Raw genomic sequence first — 15,932 nt, forward strand, 5'->3', positions numbered from 1 at the left:
TATAATTATGAATTATGTAACTGATACATTGTTCAGGAGATCAATCACCAAATTGTAATTTCCATGTTGTACTATAATTGCTTTTTGTTTTATTTTTTAATATCTGATTGTATATTCTAGGTGCAGCGTATGCTACAGATTATTCAAATGCCAGTACCACTGCGTTTTTTGATCCTTTTAAGGTATGACTAGTTCCTTCTGCCATGTTGTTATGGTTTGTCTTTGCATTGTTTTTAACTCTTTTTTTTCAATATGCCTGTGATTTCAGCTGCAGTGGAGTGATCTTTTTAGCAAGTTGCTTTCCATTCCAATATCGCTTTTCCCTCCAATAGAGGACACTAGGTAAGTTTTAGTTAACATATATTTTTACATTTTCCAAATAAAGACTGTACTGTATTTTTCAGACTATAAGACGCACCAAGTTTTTGAAGAGGTAAGTAAGAAAAAAAGGTTTTTGCCTTTCCTCAGCCCCCAGCAGCACTCTGCAGGCTACAGCAGGGCTGGGGCAAGGCAAAAATGCCCCCGTTTTTGCAAAAAACCCAATGGGTCATGAGTTGTCTAGTTGAAATATAAATATGAAATAGCTGAAATATATATATGAAATGATATCAAAGTTCTGTTTAGAATAGAAATGATAAGTTTTCTCTAGTTAGTTCATTTACTGCAAATGTATTGAATACGTTGGAAGCATTAACTTTATTTATTTATCTTTATTTTAAGTCACATTTTTGGATCAGTTGATCCTGAAATATTTGGAGTGCCTATTGCAATAGCAGCTTTGGTAAGTATAGATTCAAATTAACTTATTTAAAACCTTTTACATTGAATTAATTCAGTTCTTAAATTTCAATATAAGATGACTGGAAGAAAGGGAGAGGAAGAATCAGTATGCACAAATGGATTTGCACAATAGCTGCATTTACATTTGTAAATCTCGTTTTACTCTGAAGATCATGCTATTTAATCCATCTTAAAAAACTAAGCATTCCAGTTTTTTGAAATCTTCTATTTCAATGAATTGCTAATGAGAAGTTCTTTTTAAAGAACTTAAAATCGCACAATATTATGTTCTAAATATTTATACCTCTTGAATGCTTTGAGAGCCAGGTTTAAGATTCAGCATTTATCTATAAATCTTTCAAAACTAATAAAACACTCATATTCTTAATCTGGACTTAGAAGCCTAAATATGATTCACATATATTATTTGGGCAGGACTTATTTAGGGTCATAATTCAGAACCTGTATTTGATAATGATTATATTCAATACATCTGGCATACCTTGTTTATGCTCTAGGACTGGAACCTAGCCAGAACTTAATCCTGACATCACATCATAATACATAATTAGCATTCAACTTATGAACCTCCAAAAAACTACTTAGGACACAGTTTCAAAGTTCTGAAATCTGAGTAACATACACACTTCAGTCATGTGACTGTACTTTGGACATTTGTCAAGAAGCCTACATTTATGTCCATTTGTTAGTGCCCTGTGGTCACATGACTGTGATTTACAATGTTTTTTTCCAGAAACTTCTTTATTTCAGGTTTCGGTCAAAAACTGCCCTAGCAAATAATAGGTTTGTTTAACAACCATGGAAATTGCTTAACAGCTGTCTTTAAAAAAAGTTGTAACATCAGGTATGGTCAACTGATGACTTGCTTTAGGATCATCAAGACTTACGACTGAAATTGTGGAGTCAATTACAAGAACTACCTCTAAATATTTCCTTAAACCATTTTTGACTTGTTTCATGTCTGTCAAATTTAGTATGTCAGGGAAATGGGTAAGAGAACAAATTGAAACCTTTTATAAATTAAAAAAAATGAGTTACATAAAAAGTTATGTAATGCTACTGATTAGGGTTTTGTCAACTATTTCTTCCTTTTTCTGTTTGATCTACAATGTAACATATAGATGAACAAGGGCTGCTTTCTTAGCAAAGCTTCCTTAAGTTGTGCGCAGAGAGAGAAATAAATAGCATTGCTATTGATGTACTACCTGGTCCCTAAATTGTTTTAAAATGAATAGAGAAGAGTATAGTTTTAAAGCCTAACTGTCATTATGTTTTTCTAAATACATTCAGTATCTTTTCCTACCACACATAATAACATTTTACGAAATTATTATTATTATTATTATTATTATTATTATTATTATTATTATTATTATTATTATTATTATTATTATTATTATTATTATTAATAATAATAATAATAATAATAATAATAATAATAATAATAATAATAATAATAATAATAATAATACTATCTTTGTTAGAATTACAGCTCAAATAATAAAATGCCTCTTTGTTTCCTGAGCGTGGTAAACTTTGTCCCATAATACAATGGACTGGAAGAAGCTGTTGTCTCTATCCTCTCCTGTCTCAATGGCTTACCTATCTGCAGCAGCCAGCTGGATTTAATTATTCTTTCAATTGTCCCACAGTGTGCCAGAGGCACTGCGAGGATGAGGACTTTATGAGAAGCTAAAACATAGCTGGTTTACTAAAAATATATGGAAAATTGGAAACCAGAAGTACAAATATGTGTAATCCAGACCCAGTAACTGTAAGAAGTTCTGCCAGTATTATCACTTTATGACTGTACAGCAGAGGTCTTCAGACTTGCCAACTTTAAGACTTATGGACTTCAACTGCCCAGAATTCTATGCTGTCTGGAAAATTCTGGTAGATGAAGTCCACAAGTCTTAAAGTTGGCAGGTTTGGGGATCCCTGCTATACAGTGTGAAATCAAAATATAGGACCCAAAGCAAATAATCAAGACATGCTGCAGTGTTCACAATTCTCAGTTATTTCCTGCGCTTCTATTGTTACTATCTTCAAGAAAGAGTCATTGTTTTAGAAAAAGAAACATGTCATTAGATTGCCATAGAATTTTTTTTGATAAAAGTTTTTTGTTAGCTAGACATGCAAGGCCACCTTTCTCTGTGTGTCTATTTGATTAGCACACATTCCTTCTTTGTTTCCTTTTATGTTTCTATTTTGCTCTCACAGTCCTATTTCTCTAAGAATTTATTTTCCTCACAACAGTGATACCAGATTCTGAGGCTACCTTAAATAAAACTTTTTAAAACAAGCATAGACAGGCAGGCAGGCAGGCAGAACACCTATCAATATTATTTATCTGACTAATGAAATGGAAAATTACATGTCTTCTTTCCATTCTATTCCTTTTCATTTTTTTTAAAGCTCGGCACATAAGCTTTTCAACACAGTAAAGTTATGATGCACTTCTCAATGTTTAGATGTTTAATTTCTAGAATAGCTGGTGATACCTCACTCTCTGATTTTCATTTGTAGGTAGCAGACCAGCAGGCAGCCATGTTCGGACAGTGCTGTTTTGAGAAAGGTGACATAAAAGTCACCATGGGGACTGGTACCTTTTGGGATATTAATACTGGAAGCAACATTCATGTATCTAAAAAAGGTAGGTTTGTATGTTTCTGGTTGGCAGGAACAATTGTGGACTCAGCAAATTTTTTACCATGAAATAAAAATTATTGTATAAATGCAATGCTTTATAAATTAAATGTTAATTTCAATTTAATGTTAAATGTATTTGTTTTAATTTTACAAAAGTTCATTTTATTAGAATTAAAACAATATAATTAAGTATATTAATTATTTATCAATTAGTAATAAAAATCTATTTTAGTCAACATCAACACCAAAGTAAGAAAGACTTCCTTATGGGAAAGACTGGATATACAAGATCCAATTCAACCTGGACTCCAAAGATTATCAATTTTTTATAAAAATATGATTTGAATAAGTCTCTCAAAAGACTTCTATGTTTAGGAAACTTCATGTAAATGTGTCCATTTATTCACACAATGGAAGAACATATAACTATGAACATATTTAGATTTGAATGTAGCTTAATGCTGTGCTCTATGATAAATCACTGATTTCCCTATTAATATAACCTACGGATAATTCTTGACAAGTTGCTTAGCAATTATTTAAAGTTACAACTTATCCAAAAGAGAGGAAAGGAAGGATTCTTTAATTATTCTTCTACCCCTTTTAGGGAGTCTTAATTCTCTGGCTATATTTTCAGAGATTGTAGGGGAATTTTTTGAACATTATTAACATGTCTTCCATTGATGAAGGCTTGCACTGAATCCAAAGCTTCTCTGTTAATGTAACAGGCCTATTTTGGCATATCCCTGAAAACACATGTTTTGTTATTTCAAGGCTTGTATCCATTGGTTGGTTGGAAAATTGGGAGCGAGATCACCTACTTAGCTGAAGGCAATGCTTCTGATACTGGAAATGCTATTAAGTGGATTCAGAGCATAGGTGAGTTTAATTATTGAAGTTGAATTATTTAAGCCTATGAATGATAAAGTAAAAATATCACATCTCAACATGTTTTTATGTGGATTGATGAGGAAATTGTCTTTTTTCCTTTTAATACTTCTGAAGATGTAAATGTAAATTATAGCAGTTCTTTTTTACTTTATTTATGATCCAATGCCAAATGAAACACCAGGTAAAGCAAATGTGAATGCAGTATTTAAAAGCTTGCATTTTATATTTTAAAACTACATACCGTGAAAAATAAAGTAATGCTACTAATAATATTACCTATATTCTAGAAGAAATATATTTTTAGATTTAGAAACTCTCTGACCCCAAAAGATGTGTACTTTACACAATTATATATATATATATATTATTGTTAAGCCATAGCTGTACAAACACTCATTCCATTTCCTCTGGCACATAGGAAGTATGCTTTCTGCTATTTTTCCTTACTTCCATTTGTCCATTCAGCTACTCCTGCCAACACTGCCAATAGTGAGAAGATGGAATAGCATCTTCCATCTTCCTAACATTTTCCTCCCTCAGGACAGTAAGGAACAGCACTTCCCTCACTTTTTTGAGAAACAGAAAGGGCCATTTAGATTACTTTGCCATAAAGAGGTGCCCAACACTTGAAAAGCTAGAATATTTTCCAGTACAGGTAGTCCTCAATCTTACAATCACAATTGAGCCCAAAATTTCCATTGCTAAGCAAGGCAATTATTGTGAATTTTGTCCCTTTTTGCTATCTTTTTTTGCCACAGTTGTTAAATAGATCACTACAGTTGTTAAGTGAATCATGTGGTCATTAAGTAAATCTAGCTTTCCCCACTGACTTTGCTTGTTGGAAGCCAGCTGGGTAGGTTACAAATGATCATATGACTCCAGGACAGTTCAACTGTCATAAATGCATGCCAGTTGCAAAGTGCTCTCATGACAATGGGGGATGATACAACGCTCATCAATGTGAAAAATGGTCATAAATCACATTTTTCAGTGCCCTTATCTTTGAATGGTCACTAAATGGTTTTAGGACTACCTGTACTGAAAAGATAACTGAGGTAATCATAACGAAAGGAGCAGATAAGACATATACTACATTTTCTTGGATTCATTGATTATGATGTGTAGAAATTTGGGAATTGTTGATACATATTAATTCATATCTTGTGTGCTTACACAGAACTTTTTGACAATGTTGAAGAGACCTCACAAATGGCACATAGCCTAGTAAATTCGGGAGGAGTTTGTTTTGTTCCATCTTTTAGTGGTTTGCAGGTAAAAATACTGCCTTTGATTTATTTACTTGTGACTGTTTTTCTTTCAAATATGATTGTCCTAAATTACAGGTAGTCCTTTATTTACAACCATTCATTAATGACAGTTCAAAGCTATAATGGCACTGAAAAAAGTGACTTATGAAAACTTTTGATCCCCTTACGACTATTACAGCATTCCCATAGTCATGTGATCAAAACTTGGGCATTTGGCAACTGGCATGTATTTATGATGGTTGCAGTGTCCCGTGATCATGTGATCACCATTTGTAAATTTTCCATCCAGTTTCCAACAAGCAAAGTTAGTGGGCAAAACCAGATTCACTTAACAACCACGATTCATTTAAGAATTGCTTTAAAACTGTGGCAAAAAAGTTAGCAAATAAGGCTGAATTCACTGAACAACTGCCTTGTTTAGCAATGGAGATTTTGGGTTTAGTTGTGATTGTACATCAAGGACTAGCTGTATATATGTTATTCAACGTCCAGTATGTTCTACAATGTTTTCAAGGTAAATAAAATTACATTTTGAATCTATCTATCTATCTATCTATCTATCTATCTATCTATCTATCTATCTATCTATCTATTTATGGGGAGTAGTGAGTTCCCTCCCATATTTGGGCATACCAGGGGTTGTAACACAAATACATACCTATTTCCCTGGCTCAGATTATAAGGAGGAGAGCCTGTGGCTTAGTGGCTAATACATCTGCCTAATATGTAATATAGCCCAGGTTCGAATCCCAGTAAGCATATGGCTAGCTGATGAGAGCTAAACAGCTTGAAATAGATCTATACTAGTCTCCCTTTATTTATTTATCAGCACAAATACAACATACATACATACATACATACATACAATATTGCTTATAGACTGCTTACTGTTCTTTCAATTTTCTTCTTCTTACTATGCTGCCTCTTATTGTCACCTGTAAGTTATTCTTTTTCCTAATATTTCAGTCCTTTCTTGAACAATTGTCTATATAACATATGCCTATATATTTTATTTCAAATTCTGTTTTATTTCAGATACCTGTGAATGATCCTTATGCATGTACTTCTTTTATGGGGATCACACCTACTACTACCAAAAATCATCTTGTTCGAGCTGTGTTGGAATCCATCGCTTTCAGGTACGTGGACATGCTCCCTCAACATGGTCGGGCCTGTTCTCAGTATGCCCTCCTTGTACTATTTGTGTACACAGGCTACACTAGCTACACATCAGCAGTCATTACAACCAATCACATTTAGTTTCTGTTTGGTTCAGAATTCATAGTTTTTCAGAAAGTTACCAAGATAAATGATCAATGTATAAATTTCCATTGTAATACCTCTGTAGTTTTGGATTGCTTCTTGGAATAAACTTGTTCATTGTCAAGGGAAGGCAACCCAACTCCCTTAAAATACAAGCACATCCATGTAAGGAAACGAATCCCTATCATTATATCCCAGGGCATACAAATTATGTAAGCTCAAACCCTTGTTCACTCCAATGACTTTTTTGACAGTTGCTTTCTATGCACATTTCTTTCCAGTACCCTGCATTTTCTCCCCATGTTCAAATCCACTTCTCCATTTGTATTTCATTTTTGGCTCTTTACAAGATTTAAGACAATAGATTAGATAGATGGGATTTATTTTGCTTTGTTCCTTGCTGATCTAATTTTAAATTCAACCAGCAACTAAAATCTATATTATAAAAAGGCTTTATATTATTTATATTACTTTTTGTTGGCAAATTACAAAATGTGTGATCACTTAGGAGATGCAAAAATGCTTCAATATTTTGATTATTGAGAAAGCTACTTTATATTAAGTATATTGATCTTAATTATCATCTCTGCCTTTGTCATATAAAGCCTAAGACGAAGAACAGAATTCATATATTCTAATTTGGGAACAATGGTTATCTGATAAAATGACTCTGGATAGACTAGGAATATATTGCTCTTAGTTTTAGACGTTTGTACTAATAGCACTTTCTATATTAAGATCATTGGAATTCTCATTTAATTTTTCTGTCTTTAAAATGATACAAAACAATTTAATGTATTGACCTTGATCTTTAGTATCTTTCCTGCTTATGATTTATTTTCTGGGGTTTTGTTGAATATCTGATGTATACTGCTTTAAACTTATGGGGGAAAAACCCTAAAATGTTATTTAAAAAACTATAGCTCAAAAATCTAGAGCTCTTAGTTTATTACATCTAATTTATTTTACTATAGCTAATTTTAACTCCATTATAAACATGTGTTTAAATATCTAGCTAATTTTGATTGATTATTGTTCCTTATGACACTTTATGCTTTTAATGTAATTGTTACTTAATATATTGCTACTTTGTTGAATTTCTACTTCCCCATCTATTTTTTCAAGAAACAAACAGCTGCACGATATCATTACAACAGAGGTGAACATTCCATCGATGTCCATTCGGTATGTTTATATTGTACCCAAAATATTCAACATGAATATGAATATTTGATATGAATTTATATATTAAATAAGTTTGGTGCATGAACTTTATGGCCCAATGGTTAAGTTACAGCCAGTGTAATTCTATTTTGGAACCATCTCTTGCTGTAAGCGCCTAATTGAAATATTTCTAGCAGCCTGTAGAATTGTTGGTTTTTTTGAAAAATTATTTTTTTTTTTAAACAAACAAGCACAGACAAACATAAAACATAAAACTATCTTCCAGTTACATACAGTGTGTCGATTGGTTACAAAGCTTTTATGCATCCTCACCATAGTCTTCACTTACAATTTATATAGAATCTCATATTATCAATTTGATATATATGTATACAATTATTATCATTGTTAAACATTTATTTGACTATAACTATTATTACTTCATTTTATGTGAGTTAGTCTAAATTTTGAATAAATTTATATTATGGCATTTCATTACATCATCCTAAATCCATCCAGTAGTAGTACATCTTTATATTATATTCTGTATAAAATTGTTTGTCTTTGGTTACAAAATTTTTGTGCATCCTCTCCATAGTCCTCACTTACAATTTATATAAAATCTCATATTATCAATCTATATATATATATATGTTGTATTTGTGCTGATAAATAAATAAAGGGAGACTAGTATGGATCCATTTCAAGCTATTTAGCTCTCATATTTGGGCATACCAGGGGTTGTAACAGAAATACACACACACACACACACACACACACACACACACACATATATACACACACACACAATTTTTATCATTGTTAATAATTTATTTAACTATAACTATTATTACTTCATTTTCTGCGAAATATTCTAAATTTGAATAAATTTAAATTAATTTTTATTATAGTATTTCATTACATCATCCCGTATCCATCTAATAGTAGTACAATCTTTTATCTCTTGCCATTTGTAGTATTTGTGTTCTAATTGCTTTCTTGGTAAATCTTATATGGTCTTCTCTTGGCAACTTGTTTTTCACTGCATATCTTGTAAAGACTCGAAACCCCTCCTCTGTTCCTTCCATCATCTTCCCTTTGATTATCACCAATGCTTCTGCCAGAATTTCTATCATTTCTTCTGCCAAATTTTCTCCCTTTTCTTCTTTGATATTCTGGAATCAGGTAAAATTCTGATCTATCAATATCTCATTCCAATATTCCATTCTTGTCTTTTTCAACCACACTCAATCTGCTGTCAATATCTCCAATTTTCTTATCTCTTTATTCATCTTTTTCTTCAATTTTTTGAAATCTGTCCTCATATTTCATCCTTGTTTGGTAGATATTTTCAATTTTTTTATCTGTTTTTCCTGTTCTTTGTTCAATATTCTCTGTTCTCTTTTCAATGTTCTCTATTCTTGTATTTTTTGAATTTCTTGCATAATCATCTGCAATGTCACTTCCTTTTCTTTTTCCTGCTGCAACATCATCTGTATTGATCTTTTCCTCCAGATAGTAAACACTGCCACTATATAGAATCCAAGGCTCTTTTATTAAGTTCCAAACAAAATTAACAGTTCTCTTTAAAGTTCACTGCAATCTTCTTTCTTTCAACTCCAAGCTTTCTTTTCCCTCCAGTCCAACTACTGATAGTATCCCAAGGAGCATAAACTGTATAAACAATCCGTGCTCATCCCACTATTATTTTCAATAAACAAGCTCCTTGAAATGTAACACCAGTTCTTTCTTTGCACAAGATTATCAAATGCTCAAAGAAAGAAAAGAAAAACAATATTTCCAAGCCTCTAAGTGGCAGTGTTATTTCTTTTCCTCTACTTTTGCTTCCCTCTTTAGATTTCAAACTTAAGGGTTTTTTTTTTAAAGAAAATACAATAGAGCGTTGAAAAAAGAAAAAGAAAGTCTTAATAAGTATAAAAAAAGGAAAAAAACAGTCCAGTTTAAAAAATAAGCGTTTGTAAAAATTCCAGCAATAAAAGGATTAAAGAAAAATAACACACTAAGTTTGACTCAGGCTTAATCTCGCTGCTTGATCTCTTCTGTCTTCAATTTTAACTTTACTTTTAATCTTTTAGGGCAGGGGTGTCCAAACTTGGGAACTTTAAGACTTGTGGACTTCAACTCCCAGAATTCCCCAGCCAGCCATGCTGGCTGGGGAATTCTGGGAGTTGAAGTCCACAAGTCTTAAAGTTCCCAAGTTTGGACACCCCTGTTTTAGGGTGTTCTCTCATCTAATAATAAAAATTATCTCACCAATTCGACACACTTTCTCTCCAGTTTTGCTTCCGTTCTGGAGCTGTCCCAACTTTCAGCAGCTTTAATGTCGGCTTCCCTGTCGCTGGAAAAAAAGGGCTTTTGGATCTACCAGCGATGTCCCTGGGATCAGCAGGATGTGCCCTTCTCTATCACCGTCTCTAAATCATTCCGATTTTTAAAAAAAACCTAAGAAGCATCTCCATTTGCTACTTATATCATAGTAGAATCGCCATTATGCATACCATTCCGAGATTGCAGATAACAATACTGCAGTGTTTATGTTTTGTCTTTTGGGCATACAATTTAAATAATATATATTTTATAGAATTTGAATATTATGTTTTTTTCCTCTCTCGCCCATCTTTATAGAGCTGATGGAGGTGTCAGTAAAAATAGTTTTGTGATGCAGATGACTTCGGATTTAATCAATGAATCAATAAACAAGCCTGACAGTACAGACATGTCTTGTCTTGGAGCAGCTTTTCTAGCAGGCCTCGCTATTGGTATGCTTTAGTCTGAATATCCGGGGGAATCGGTTTCAAGAGAAATGGCCTTTTATTCCATATTGTACAAAATTGGCACATAATGATTTTTTTTTCAAGAGTATGCTGTATAACAGGGGTCTCCGACCTTGCCAACTTTAAGCCTGGAGGACTTCAACTCCCAGAATTCCCCAGCCAGCTTTGCTAATTTTCAAAAATTATTCGCAATCATTTGAACCAAGGTAGAACAGAAAACTACAGTAGTACGTCTCTTACTGTTGACTAAACTATTTGTTTGCTTCTTTGTTTATTTGTTTAAAAACATTTACATAACTGCCTGTATTGTAGCAGCAACACTGGGGAGGGCAGTGTTAAATCAAGAGAAAGCACCAAACCATAAAATGAAAATCAATTATAACTCCATTAAAAATGCCATCACACCTTATGGCAACACTTTCCTATACATCCCTGTGCCATGTTCTTCTCCAACCTCATCCTGCTTCAACAATTGTGGGAAGAGTTACGTAGCTCTCCAAACTTCTAGAAGACAAGAGGGTGGGGCTTAGGGGCACTTACAGAGAAACAACCACAGAATATATAATGCTGCAGAAAAATCTATAGATTATTACTTAATACATTTATTCTGCAAGTTAATTCTGTAATGTGAAAAGTATTCCAAATATTTAAACATTGCGTTGTTTATATTCTTCATACTAGATTTATATATACCCCTACACATGTTTTAATACAGGAATTATGGTCAACATGAGAATGACTATTTTGTATCTTTTTTTTTTTAGGATATTGGACTGACAAAGAACATCTGAAGACGTTGAGGCAAACTGACATGGTTTTTAAGCCACAAAGAGAGCCAAAGGAGTATGAACCTGCCATGAGTAACTGGATAAAAGCTGTCCGTCGTTCTCTCTCTTGGTATAGCCAGGCATCTCAGTAATTAATATTATTTATACGTTGGACAATATACACTATATTTCCAAAAGTATTGGCTCACCTGCCTTTACTCACATATGAACTTACAGTATTTAGCCTGTGATTATGTCTTCCCAACTGAATTGCTGTTAGTATTTTCTCCCTTTGGATTCATTGTTGAGTCACTGACACTGCATTAGTGCCCATAATGTGGCTAGATATTTCCTTAGTCTACTCCATGCTTCATTCATTTTTATTATCCTACAGATGCATATCAGTTATAACATGACTTCTCCAAATTAATAACTTTTTTCATTATTCTTTGTGCTAATTATAGTCTGGATTTTATCAGACTGATTTTCATTTATCTGTTCTGTATTAATATGAGTATTGGGTAGAGAATTTGTAACAATATCCATTAGACATCAGTCAGCAGAGATCTGGAGCATCCATATGGGAATGCATGGGACAGGCAGAGGTTGAGGGGAGCAGGTAGCTCAATTCTATGGTATCTAAAGCTTTAAATGCAATAACCAGGAAATTTGAATTGCACCTGAACAGTATAAGTTCACATACGAGTAAAGACAGGTGAGCAATTACTTTTGGCAATATAGTGTAACTCACAACTTTATTTCTGCTTTAGACTTAATTGTACTAAGCAGTTATTGTTCTCAGACAATATTCAAGCAATACAAAAAGTCTCCTGGAATAGTAGTGAATCCCAGGTCGTGGTCAAGAGACTAAACATCAGAGCGTCATGTTCTAAGTGGTGCTTATTTATAATGGACAGACTTGATTTTATTCATGAGATCAGTATGCGGGAATGTTCAGATACCACCCTAGCAGACCGCAAGATGCCGCAACCATGATAAATGAGAGCCAGTTGCCAAGTGCCTGAATTGCAGTCATGTGACCACAAGGTGGCGCAAGCAGTTGTAACTTCAAAGATGGGTTTTAAATCACTTTTCTGCCAAGGCGGTCATAACATCAAACCATCATTAGACAAAAAGTTGTAAAACAAGGATTACCTGCAAATTTATAAACTTTATCTTGGTATTCAAAAATACTTAGTAGTGAAGTGAAGTTAATCTTTGTGTCTCAGAGTTTTCTGAGCCATGTGCATACTGGCTATGCAGTGATATATCTTTGGTCTGAGAAAGAGATATAACCTTTGCAGCAAGGGAGTCCTTCACCTACAACAGTGCTTCTGAATCTGTGGGTCGGGACCCCTTTGGGGGGTCGAACGACCCTTTCACAGGGGTCGCCTAAGACCATCGGAAAACACATATTTTCAATGGTCTTAGGAACCGAGACACCAATTTTATGGTTGGGGGTCACCACAACACGAGGAGCTGTATTAAAGGGCCGCGGCATTGGGAAGGTTGAGAACCACTGATCTACAACCTATTCTGTGATGGCTCAATATATTCATCAGAGATAAAGCAAAACCTAACAGAAAAATAACACAAAGGAGAAAATGAGTTAAACATTTGTAGACAAGTCTCAAAAAATTTACACAAAGTTTTGTTGTAAGTAGTAATATGCAACAGCAATTAAGTATGAAAATCACTGGCATGTATTTTTTCTAGGCAGAAATTTTATTGCAGATTCTGATTTATGGTGCTGTATATCATAATAGCCAAGGCCTAAGTGCCAGAAGAAGGAATGGGAGCAACTGGGAGCTTTCTTTGAAAATCATGTTAGTACTTCCTCTGTTTCTTGAGCCAGATAGGATAGTGAATTATATTTCATCTCATTTTATACATTACCGATTATAGTAACTAGATTACTATATGTGAATTATAGGAGTGATCTATGTGTGGTCACAAGAGCCGGAAAGATCCCTCCCTCCCTCCACCCACCCACCCACCCCAAATAGGCGAGTCCTCTAGTAGAATATTCATCACGTGCTATTTAATTGAAAGAATTGTTTCTAAAAATATATGTTTAATATATTTTTAATTCTGTAATAAAGATCATTGTATTGTTCTGAATTAATATACGGATTAATTTGAATCACTACTCTGTTCAAGCAATCTGTACAATATTATATACCTAAGAACTGTATTTTGTGCTTATATTTTCATAATATATGTTTTGTAAATTGAAACTAGCTGTTACAAAGTGCTAAATCAAGGCTGCTTTAATTTATACCGTGATCTACTTCAGATGTATATACTGAATACTCACTTGTAAATATAAGTTTCCGTCTCAAAATATTTTGAAACTATAAATAAAACAGACTCTTATTGTATTTAAGTATGGCCTTTAAGACGAATCATTGTTTATTAATAGTTTTATGTCCTTGCAAGCTTTGTCCTGTGCTGTAAAAATGGTAACTCAGAAAGGAATTGGGTGTAAATGGAGAAAAATCTGTTCTGCTTAATTGCTTTGAGCTGAATTCCCCTGGTCTCCAATTTCACAGTAAGGTACTGTTATGTTTTCCTCTGACTTGGATGCAGCTCAAGAATTCAATGCCACTGAATTTGGTGGACAAATGAAGAGTTACAGAATTGCTTCATGAAACTTTTAACTTTAATTGCAATAAAAAGTAGTGTCTTCTTTAAGATGAGCTTTAATTTCAAGTGACTAATGGATACACTTACCGTATTTTTCAGAGTATAAGACACACGAGTATAAGACGCACCAAAGTTTTGAAGAGGCAAATTAAAAAAAAAAAAACTTTTGCACTCTGCAGACCTCCCAAAAATGGCCCATTTTTTTGCAAAAATGGGCATGCATAGCCTTTAGGAGGCTTATAGAGTGCTTCTAGGGGCGGGGGGAGGGGCAAAATTGACCAAAAAAAACGGCCCTCCCCAGCCCCCAAGAGCACTCTGCAAGGCTCCTAAAGGCTATGCACGGCCATTTTGGTGAAGGGGCGGGGTTTCAGGAGGTAAAAAATGTTGTATTCAGTGTATAAGACACACCCAGACTTTCAACCTCTTTTTTGAGGGAAAAAGGTGCATCTTACACTCCGAAAAATACAGTATATAATTTCCAGCAATAGAGAAGTGGTTAACATTGCTTTCTTCTGGAGTATTTTCAGTTTCTTAGATCATTCATGGATGTGGAATTTCTGTGAAATATCCCATCCAAATAGTAACCAGGCCCAACTCTCCTTAGCTTCCAGTGCCACATCAATATATTTTGAATCTCTCATATTTTCCTTGATGTTAATAAGGTTTATTGCTGTCAAAGTCCCATATAGTTAGCAAAGCCAAGAAGTAAAAATGACATATTTCAAGGAGGTATCTATAAAACAAGCCTGGGTTATATTGAAGTCCCCATCTTGAAAATACTCAATCTTTTTAACATGCATTTCTCTCATGACTTTCATATCTGAGCTGCCTTTTTTGAGATAGTTTCTAAAGCCTCCACTTTCCTACAATGCCATAAAAGTGGGCTATTGCAATATTTTAGCACATTACAATGCAAAGAATAAACCTCATTTCATGTGCACATTATAAACAAAGTACATAAGATCACAGTTCTCTCTGTCCTTTAATTCGGGAACACAAATCCTGTAATTTTGATTAACTCTATATGATATAAAGGAACATAAAAAACTATGTTTAGACAGAATGACAAGTACCTGCATCAAAAAGAAATATCTCTGAAAAGAAAGAAGCCATAATATATGACTTGTATCCAAAGGTGTTTCCACACAAGATTTTGAATCTTACAATGGTTCCGTGTCATGGAATTTTAAATAGTCTATAGTGCTTCCAATTGTAATATCCTGTACTTTCCCACTGCTTTCTTCCATGGCAAAACAAAACAGAAAAATAAACATAGCTGCATAGAGCAGAATCCTTAATTTCCGGTGATCTTTGTTGCAGCAAAATTCAAGACCGTCTGAGTTCTTTTGGCAGCTGCAACACACTCCGGGCTCTTATTTAATTTGTCATTTATCAGGATGCCCAGATATTTCTCACAAGTACTACCACCCAACCAGGTATGCTCTATGAGGTCCCTATGCATCTGTTAACTGCAGAATCTTATTAAGAAGACAAAAACAGATAAAATGTCATAGTTGTGTAAGACCTTGAAATCGGGAGAAATTTGATATATTTTTTAATCAGCAAACATTTGTATTGATTTATATTGACCTCCTTCCTTTTCAGATAAGAATATACAGTATCTACCAATGAAATAATGATCAATTAGGTTTCGGATCCTCTACTAGCATGCTTTCAATAGAAACAAT

The 15,932-nt window shown here is 33.7% G+C and overlaps 1 protein-coding gene across 1 annotated transcript in view; it reads left to right on the forward strand.

The window, feature by feature from the left end:
* The window catches only part of GK5 (glycerol kinase 5), a 47,107-nt gene extending 33,388 nt beyond the window's left edge, over positions 1-13,719 (forward strand). The window contains exons 7-16 of the mRNA XM_081954778.1: positions 121-182; positions 269-342; positions 721-781; positions 3,328-3,454; positions 4,225-4,329; positions 5,519-5,613; positions 6,645-6,748; positions 7,998-8,057; positions 10,683-10,816; positions 11,596-13,719. Coding sequence (XP_081810904.1) covers positions 121-182; positions 269-342; positions 721-781; positions 3,328-3,454; positions 4,225-4,329; positions 5,519-5,613; positions 6,645-6,748; positions 7,998-8,057; positions 10,683-10,816; positions 11,596-11,750 — 977 coding nt within the window. The 3' untranslated portion in view covers positions 11,751-13,719. The remainder of the gene's footprint in view (positions 1-120; positions 183-268; positions 343-720; positions 782-3,327; positions 3,455-4,224; positions 4,330-5,518; positions 5,614-6,644; positions 6,749-7,997; positions 8,058-10,682; positions 10,817-11,595) is intronic.
* The last annotated feature ends 2,213 nt before the right edge of the window (positions 13,720-15,932 follow it).

The sequence above is a fragment of the Natrix helvetica genome, assembly GCF_964273705.1.
Source record: "Natrix helvetica genome assembly, chromosome: 5".
Taxonomy (NCBI): Eukaryota; Metazoa; Chordata; class Lepidosauria; order Squamata; family Natricidae; genus Natrix; species Natrix helvetica.